This window comes from Theobroma cacao, chromosome 6 (assembly GCF_000208745.1).
Source record: "Theobroma cacao cultivar B97-61/B2 chromosome 6, Criollo_cocoa_genome_V2, whole genome shotgun sequence".
Classification (NCBI taxonomy): domain Eukaryota; kingdom Viridiplantae; phylum Streptophyta; class Magnoliopsida; order Malvales; family Malvaceae; genus Theobroma; species Theobroma cacao.
In genome coordinates, this window is record NC_030855.1 from 15,822,095 (window position 1) to 15,832,515 (window position 10,421).

Here is a 10,421-nt window from a genome sequence, read left to right on the forward strand (position 1 = left end):
TCATCTTTGGCGATAAGGCGTTGAATTATGATGCTTGATCTTGAACTTGACACAAACCTCTTTCATCATTGAACCATTGAGGTTACTAGCGTTATCCGTGATGATCCTTTCCGGGAGACCATAGCGGCATATTATTTCCTTTTGGATGAACTTACATACCACTTTCTGGGTCACATTGGCATAAGATGCTGCTTCTACCCACTTAGTGAAGTAGTCAATTGCCACCAGAATAAACCGATGCCCATTTGATGCCTTCGGGGTTATCAACCCAATCACATCCATGCCCCACATTGAGAATGGCCATGGTGATGCCAATACATGCAGTGAATTAGCAGGGGTGTGGATTCTGTCCGCATATATCTGACACTTGTGACACTTTCGAGCGAAGTCTATACAATCCTTTTCCAACGTGAGCCAGTAATACCCTGCCCTCATGACCTGTCTTGCCAACTTATGTCCACTTGCATGTGCTCCACAAACTCCTTCGTGAACTTCCTCAACTATTCTCCGAGCTTCGGTTGAATCCACGCATCTCAAAAGCGTTTGATCCCTACTTCTCTTGTATAAGATGTTCACATCCAAGAAGAAATTCATTGCCAACCTTCTAATGGTTTTCTTATCATTTTCTGAGCTTTGATCCGGGTACTGTTGAAATTTGAGATAATGCACAATATCATGGTACCACGGTTTCCCGTCTATTTCTTCTTCTACACTAGAGCAGTGTGCGGGGCACTCTCGAAGATTAATCATGATGGGTTGGATCTTGACATTGGTACCAACTTTGAACATTGCCGTCAGCGTGACTAATGCATCGGCCATTTGGTTCTCTTCTCAGGGCAAATGGGTGAAGCAAATTTTATCAAAATTTTCAATCAGCTTTGATACATACTTGTGATACCGAACTAACTTCGAGTCACGTGTCTCCCATTCTCCTCGCAACTGATAAATAACCAAAGCAGAGTCCCCATACACTTCCAAAATGTGAATTTTCCTCTCGATTGCTGCCTGAAGACCCATGACACAAGCTTCATATTCAGCTACATTATTGGTGCAATAGAAGTTGAGTTTAGCTATGACGGGATAATGATCTCCTTCTGGTGACACTAACACGACCCCTATGCCATGCCCCAAGGCATTCAAAGCTCCGTCGAAAACATCTTCCAATTCTCTTTCTTCGATTCCTCCCCACTTGTTTGGCATATTGATATCAAGTCCTCATCTGGAAACTCAAACTCCATTGGTTCATAATCCTCTTCCACCCTTTCTGCAAGAAAATCTGCGATTGCACTTCCTTTGATAGCTTTTTGGGACACATATACAATATCATATTCAGACAATAACACTTGCCATCTTGCCACTCTACTTGATAAGGAAGGTTTCTCGAAGATGTATTTAATAGGATCCAACTTTGCAATGAGCCAAGTGGTATGATATAGCATGTACTGCCTGAGTCGATGCGCCGTCCATGCTAAAGCACAACACATCTTTTCCAACGAGGAATACTTGGACTCGTATTCAGTGAACTTTTTACTCAAGTAGTAAACTGCCATTTCTTTCTTACCAGTTTCATCATGCTGTCCTAACACACATCCCATGGATATTTCATTTACCGTTAGGTATAAGAGGAGGGATTTCCCGACCACAAGTGATACCAATATTGGTGGACTCAACAGATATTCTTTAACCTTGTTAAAAGTAACTTGGCACTCCTCATTCCACGCCCTCGGATTATGTTTGTGAAGGAGTTTGAAGATCGGGTCACATTTGAGTGTGAGCTGTGATATGAACCGGGCTATATAATTTAATCTCCAAAAAAATCCTCTAACTTTTTTTTGCGTTTTGGGAGGAGGCAAATTACGGATTGCTTGAACCTTATCCGGGTCAACTTCTATTCCTCTTTCACTGACGATGAAACCCAGTAGCTTTCCTGAAGTGACTCCAAAAGTGCACTTTGTCGGATTTAATCTGAGCTGAAATTTTCGTAACCTCTTAAATAATCTTTCAAGATTGGTCGCATGGTCCTCTGTTTTGCGAGCTTTTACAATCATATCGTCCACATACACCTCAACCTCTTTGTGCATCATATCATGGAAGAGAGTCACCATAGCTCGCTGATAAGTTGCCCCGGCATTCTTCAAACCAAATGGCATTACCTTATAACAAAAGGTCCCCCACATAGTTATGAAGGTAGTTTTCTCTCTATCCTCTGGTGCCATCTTAATTTGGTTATACCCTGAAAAGCCATCCATAAAGGAAAACATGGAATGGCGAGCAGTATTGTCAACAAGGGTGTCAATGTGGGGAAGAGGAAAATTATCTTTTGGGCTAGCTCTATTCAAGTCTCGATAATCCACACACATTCTCACCTTCCCGTCTTTCTTAGGAACTGGGACAATATTTGCAACCCATTCAGGGTACTTAGCTACTTCCAAGAATCCTGCATCGAACTGCTTTTTCACCTCTTCTTTAATTTTCAACAGCATTTCAGGTTTCATTCTTCTCAACTTTTGCTTAATCGGTTTGCATTCAGGTTTCAAAGGCAGTTTATGGGCTACAATGTCTGTGTTGAGTCCTGGCATATCTTGATAAGACCATGCGAACACATCTACATATTCATGAAGTAGCTTTATTAGTTTTTCTTTTTCCATTGACACCAACGTCACACCAATTCTAACTTCTTTCTTATTTTCTTCATTTCCCAAATTAATCGTTTCAAGTGTCTCTTGATGTGGGACAATTTGTCTCCCCTCCTGTTCTACTAGTCTTAACAAGTCCGGAGTTAAATCATAATCCTCCACGTTTTCTGTATTGTCAAGTTCACTGACACTTGTACCTTTTTCAAAATCAACTTCAAAACCACTGTCATTATCATCTTCGCATTCATTATTTGGAATCCTGGAAGGTAAAGGGAATTGAAATATGTAGAGCTATTGTATAGGTAAATAGTTAAAATAAAGGGATGAAATGACACGAATGGAAATGATTAATTATGAGAAGAGATATGAGAAATGCACTACGCATGTCAATTTATTAAAATGATAAATGATAAAAAGCCCGATACATAAAATTCCAATGCTTTTGGGCATAAGCATGGATGTTTAGTTTGCATTACTTTGAAATTGAATCACAAGTGACTGGTAAACTCATGGTGGTCCAGCTGCTCAACTTTAGATTCGGTGGCCCGAGGTATGTAGTAGGAATCCCATCCATATTTTCTGACTGTTCTTCACCTTCCTCCGTTGCACATATTGATAAATCAGAAAAGGCTTCCCCTAAAGCTGACACTGATTCTCGGCTCCCAACGGTGAGTAATTCAGGAAAGATGCAACCTCCAGATCGGAATGTCTCGTAAAGATTAGGATATGTCATTCCTTGGATTTCCAACTCATGCCCCTTAAAGCGAGCCAACCTTTCCTTTCTTCTTTCAGCTATCATTTCTTCTCTTTCCTTCTTAGTTGGCTTATACCCCAGGCCAAACCTTTCTTCATTTTTGGTAGTACGTATGGGACTTCTAATGCCTTGTAGTTCTTTTCCCAATCCTGCCCCCGCTCGGTATCCTTTTCCTAATATCTGACTGACAACCATCTTAGTGGTTTTGGAAAGCTTCGGAATAAGCGGTGTGGTTCCTTCTCCAACATATGTGGTGTTAACAAACTCGAAGGATCGGAAGGAACATTTAGGCACTTCTTTCGCCACTTCCACGTAAGGAGTATTTGCTGGCTTGCTTATGAGTAAGTCCTCTTCCCCGTTAACACAGACAATCTTTCCTTCCACGATGAACTTGACCTTCTGATGAAGAGATGAAGGTATGGCCCCAGCCATATGGATCCAAGGTCTTCCCAACAAATAATTGTATGAAGGAGCGATATCCATAACTTGGAATTCAATGGTAAAGGTACATGGGCCAATTTCTACCGGTATCTCAATGTCCCCTACTACTTCTCTCCTTGTTCCATCAAAGGCTCTCGCGATCATCTGACTCTTTCGCATGTAGGACATGTTGATGGGTAAACGGGCCAAGGTCCTCATGGGCATCACATTTAAGGACGATCCGTTGTCAAGCAGTACCTTTGCGACGGTACGGCCTTTACACTTGGTAATGATATGCAAGGCTTTGTAATTTCCTCTACCTCCAGAAGGGATTTCTTCATCGCTAAAGGATATTATGTTACCCACCGAAATGTTCCCAATGATGTAGTCCAAATTTTCAACTGAGATATCGTGATCCACATATGCTTGGTTCAGAATCCTCATCAGAGAGTTCCTATGTGGTTCTGAGCTGAGGAGCAAAGATAGTAGTGAAATACGAGCGGGCAACCGGTTCAATTGCTCGACTACATTGTACTCACTATGTTTGATGAACTTGAGGAACTCGGCAGCTTCTTTTTCCGTTACCAATCATTTTGAGTCATCTGTCGATTTTGGAGGTTGTACCTTTTCTTCTCTCGGACTTCGCTCTTTTTCCTTTCCCTTCTCATTCTTGAGATTCTCGAATGCTTTCGGTGAATAGCAACGTCCGCTGCGGGTAATCCCTCTAACACCAATTATATTTGCAGCATCATCTTGAGATTCAGCTATCCATTTCTCCACTTTTGAAACTTGTACACTGCAGTTATAGTTCCATGGGACAGCTTTGTCGTCTTTGTAGGGGAAGGGTTTAGGGAGATCATCGACAGCTTTGTCGTCTTTGTAGGGGAAGGGTTTAGGGAGTTCGATGATCATCTTGGCATGGGTTTTGTCCTCCACAAACTCTCCTTTTGGTTCGTAAAAAATGGTTAAAGGTTTTATCTTCATTGGGTGAGTGGACTCCTTGGATATCATGTTTACTGCTGACTCTAAAGCTTCCATATAAAACTCGATCTTTGATTTGTCCATCATTCTTTGCACTTCTTTCCGGAAAGAACTACAATCCTGGATTAAATGCCCCACACATCCTTTATGATACAAGCAACATAGTCTTTGGATATCTCCTGAGTCATTCACATTAGGACATTTCGGCCAAACCTCGAGCATATTGGCTTTTACCAAGGCTTCAAATACTTTCTTCATGGAGGTTTCCACTTCCCGAATGTTCCTTTTAACATACACCTCCCTTTCGATTACATTTACCCCTGCCCCAGCATGATTTGGCAGTGGGTTGTTGTTAACATTCTGTTCCGACTTTTTTTCAAAGTTCAGGATTCCTGCCTTGATCAAACCTTGCACCTTATGCTTGAATGCCATGCAATTCTCGATCGAGTGACCTTCGATTCCATAATGATAATCATAGTGGGCAGAAGTGTCATACCATCTCGGGAATGGAGGTTTTAATGGCTCTATGTATAAAGGTGCCACTAGATGGTTTGCAACTAATTGAGTGAAGAGTTCAGCATATGGGATTGGGATTGGGTCAAACTGCACTTTCTCTTGCTTGTTTCGCCATCCTCTTGATTCACCGGTAGTATGGTTGTTTGAAGGTGTTGTTTGTTGTGTGGTTGAAGCTGTAACAGGTATGGAAGTAGGTGGGTGAATATTTGTGGGGTAAGGCGTCCGTTGGATGGGATTATATGGGTACGGGTTAGGGAAGGCATTTGGCATAGGCGGGTATAGGTATGGGCTTTGTGAAGTGTTGTTCACAGTTGGGTAATAGAGGTATGGTAGGTATGGCTGGTAAAGGTTGTATGTTCCTCCTTGGTGTTGTCCTGAAGTGATGGCTTGGGCTTCTCCCTCTTTCCTCTTGAAAGTTCCCCCTTTCCTTGTGTTTGCCATATCACCTCCTTCTATCTTCCCTTGCTTAATGGCAGTTTCTATCATTTCTCCCGAAATCACCATATCAGCAAAGTTCTTTGTGGCACTACCAACCAATCGTTCATAGTAAGGGGCTCGCAAGGTGTTAACAAACATTACAGTGGTTTCTTTCTCAGTCAATGGTGGCTGAACTTGAGAGGCCACATTCCTCCATCTTTGAGCGTATTCTTTGAAGCTTTCAGTGGTTTTCTTCTCCATGTTTTGTAAAGAAAGGCGATCCGGAGCCATATCTGTAACGTGCTTATACTGAGCTACAAACGCCCGAGCAAGGTCTTTCCACGTGTGGATTCGATTGCGGTCCAGTTGGACGTACCATTTTGCTGCAGCACCAGTAAGGCTATCTTGGAAGCAATGTATCAAGAGTTTGTCATCATGAGCATATGCGGCCATCCTTCTACAATACATGGTGATATGTGTGACCGGACACTTGGTTCCATCATACTTCTCAAAGTCTGGAACTTTGAACTTTGGGGGTATAACCACATCTGGAACCAGACAAAGCTCAATTGCATCCATAGAACAATACATTCCCATTCCTTCTACCATGCGCAGTCTTTCCTCAAAAAGGTCAAATTTTTGATGGGTATCAGGATTATCTTTCGATTCAACGGATCCACATTTGAGCTTCTCTTGTTCCTTTGGATCATCCAGATCAGGTACAGAGATGGGATCTGAAGGACTTGCCCCTCCAATTGGCCTTTGTTGAGCATAAGTCGGTGGTGGTCCTATTGGCATCCCAAAAAATGGATATTGACCCATGGATGGCATGGGAATAGAAGCATTCCTTGCAGGTGGAGGTGTAAATCCTGGTGGATACACGGGGTCTGTATTGGTTTCTGTCTGTTGAACGTCTTCTGGTGTACCAGAACTCCCTGCCGCTTTCTTTCCTTTATCTGTAGATATTAACTCCAAAATTTTTGATAACTGACCCATGATTTCTTCTTGCTTCTTCTCAATCTTATCCATCCTCTCTGAATGCTCGTCCCCCATGATCTTAGAACGGGCTCTTGTATTGTATCTGTGGAGAATTTGTTTTTCTGGAATTTTGTTCTATTAGTTCAAGGAATAAGTTAGAATTTTATATTGAGTGCATTATTATTTATTATTTTTATCTGAATCATGCATTATGATGCAAATGAAATGTATTTGAATAGGAAAAATATTGGCCATCCAACATTTACCATAAGAAAATCCGCATCCATAAAACTTAAATATCCAATTACATCATTGTCTAAAACCATACATAACTATCAAAAAGAAAAACCGACTTTGTCATATTGGTCCCTAACCATCTTGAGGTGACTGATCAACCGCTCACTCAATTCATCCTTGGGAAGGATCTCTCGCCTGAGTTCTTCGGTCTTGTCTGCCATTACTCGAGCTCTAAATGCCACTTCTCTCATCTGTCTCAGTATCCATTGCATTTCAGCTTCTTTCCTTTGAAGGCTTTGTGTGCATGAATTGTTTCTTTCCCTCATTTGGAAATATTCTTGCCTTATTGCTTCATACTGTGCCTTATAGCCCTCCATGGCAGTTTCCAACATGTCGCAGTCATTTTTCAACTCTTGGATGGTTTGTCCTTGTCTTCGTACCTCGTGCTGCAAAGCATTGTTGGCACTTTGGAGTTCTTGTATTCTGGCTAACAGAGAAGAATTTGCCACGCTCACTTCCTCAAACTTGCTTTGCCACTCATCCCGCTCTTTCAAAGCCACCCGTACCTTTCTTGCAGTCTCTTTCTTTACTTCTTCTAGCTCATCCTCATGTCTTCGCTTCATATTCATCATCTCCTTTTCAAGTCTTTTTCTCGTTAACTCACTCTCCAACAGGACGTCTTGAGGTTCTGGGTTTACGGGATGTTTGGATGGATTCTTCGGGGGATGTATGACATTTTTCACCCTTTGGTCATGCCAAGTATGATATCCTGTGGTGACTTCATCAGTAACCCTTCCCTGATCTACTCGGCAAGTTTTCTTCCAGTCCTGAGCAATTTCCTCAATTCTCTTTAGCGTCTCTGGCTCTCCATATGTAAACTCTAACTGGTCGAGCTGGTGAGTCATGGGCACGAACTGCTCAGATCCGAACTGTCTCCGTACCATTATTGGGGCATAGCTGATGGCTCCCCAAGGTCCCATCAGTGGTACCCATGGCTTATCCCCACATTTATACATTACTTGCATTCGTGGCATCCATGGAGCTCTCCAAGTCACTTCAATGCTCATTAACCTCTGGAGCCTTGCGACCCACTCTTCTTTCCTTTTGTAGTCGGGCCATTCACTTTCGCAGAACTCAAGGATAGGACAACTCGCAGACAGATAAAGCTTTCGAAATTTGCTCTCTTTGCATTCGAAGTGGCTTTTGATCCATATGGTTAGGAGTTGAGCACATCCGATGAATCGTCCCTCACCTTTGCGTCGACAGAAATTCAAGGATCTGAACGTTTCAGCTAAGATGGATGGGGCTGGGTTGATGCTCCTTGTCACCTGATCAAAGAAGTCTATGACTGACACCTCCACATGACCTAGAACCTTCAAGAAGACCACTAAGCCGTAAATTGCCATCACAAAAGCCAAGAGACCTTGTTCATCCTCCATGTGTTTTTTAATATATCCGTTCAAAAAACTCCACGGAAGGCATTTTGTGTCTCCTTTCTTCTTCAAATGCTGATCCACTTCTACCGTAGTCATTCCTAACAACTTGGCCAACTTTCGTAGGTGTCCCGTCTTCTAAGCCCTCCAATAGATCTTGTCAGGCTGCGTGTGGTCTATCCGGAGCAGAGAGGAGTACTCTTCTATGGTAGGGGTCATGTCCACCTTCTTAAAGACAAAGCAACGGTATGAGGGATCCCAAAACTGGACAATGGCTCGGAGCATCTGGTCATCGACAGGTACATATAGGAGCCATGCAATGTGTCCATACTTGTTCTGAAAATTATCTCGGTGAGCACGTCTCCACTGTTCCAAAATTCCTACAATCTCTGTAAAGTCATTCTGCTGAAGGTCCAAGTGAACTCTCTCGAGTAAAATTGGGACATGTCCTTGGGTCAAACAGTCTCCTTTTTCTTGTTGGATCTGCCCCATCTGTAACTCTATCTCATAGTCATTTCTGTATATGTTGAGCGGGCCTGCTGATGACGATGCCATGGATATAACTGGGATCTCTTAGGTTGAATGTTGTGTAGCCAATATTTCTCTTATATGCAATTACGACGCATGCAAATGAACATGTAACATGCGCATGACAAACAAAATAAACTTAAGTTAGTATGGTAAAAAGAAATAATGGAATGTTAAAAATAATGAGAGAATAACAAGCAATATCATGGGTATTATTGTCTACTCCACGATACTTTATTATCTCGGGGCATAATTTAAAATAGAGGGAGTGGAAGAAATTTCTTCATGTGTACCTACTTATAAGGTATATTCTCACGGGTATGGCCCTTTCTAGGGTTAAGCTGCTCTCGGTACTCTACATGCTGAGCGGGGTTTATAAACAGAGCTAAGGTTCCCAAATCGTTCCTCACTGTCGTCCACATGGACTAGTAAGGCACCCCGGTCCTCACCCACTACAGGCTTCAAATGGACTAGGTTCGATTTGAGTGGGAGTCTTCACTAGCCCGTGTGGAGGTTATCACCTCACGAGAGCGTAGCTACTAAACTCCCTCCTAAAAAGGACATAACCCGGGTAGAGGGTTTATGCATGAATGCAAAATGTGCTGTGTGTGTAAAGGAAATCATGAGTTCGAAGTAACAATCTCACATCCCTCTATCCTAAATCCCCACAATTATTAAAAGCAATAAAGTAATAAATGCGAAATAAACTAATGTGCCAAACAAAAATATGCAGAACAAATCATTAACATTAAGGAAACATTGGATTATTTAAAGCCTTGGATAACCTATTATTATTTAATGGTTCGACTCTCGAAAATCTCCAGTGGAGTCGCCAGCTGTCGTAACGTACGGGTCCGGGAACCCGACCGCCAGACGCGAACGTGAAAAACTCACTAAAAAATTAAACTAGGAGTCGCCACCAATCTTTTTTACTAGGTGTGATTGGCCACCTATTGACTCGATTCTAATCGATGAAAACTTAAATTAATTTTAAGCCCACCGAAAAGAACCTTAAATCGGTCTACGATTTTTTAGATCTAGGTTCGGGAGTACGGTTACGCCCGGGAAGGATTAGCACCCCTGGGACGCTCGTTCCATGAACGGTACCATTTTTAGATTATCCTATTGGGCTTTAATTTTTAATTTTACTATATTTCCTTAATTATTATTCTTTTATTTTATCTCCTATTTAACTCAAAATGGAATGCAAATGGGTGGCAAAATGAAATGCATGACGTGAGATATAAATGTCGGACGAATAACCTTTTATCGAGGATATTTTTCCAAATTCGCCCATCATACTAGTGGGACTCGGGATATTCTCTTACCTAGGGAATTATCCGAGAAACTCGCCTTCGCAAATTCGACGAATAATTCCCGTCATCGGGGTCATCGTACGTTTTCTTTTTAAAATAATATTTTTGTGCATAATGAACCTAATTCGGGCAAAAGCCTTTTATTAAAGATGGTTCTCGAGCCCTCCCATCATACTGGTGGGACCCGAGGACGTCTTTTCACCTA

The 10,421-nt window shown here is 42.0% G+C and overlaps 1 protein-coding gene across 1 annotated transcript; it reads right to left on the bottom strand.

The window, feature by feature from the left end:
- Positions 1-6,971, bottom strand: LOC108662439. The gene is given in 4 exon segments (XM_018122809.1): positions 1-1,154; positions 1,157-2,927; positions 3,136-4,392; positions 4,435-6,971. Coding segments are annotated over 4 exon segments (6,525 nt in total). The 5' UTR covers positions 6,778-6,971.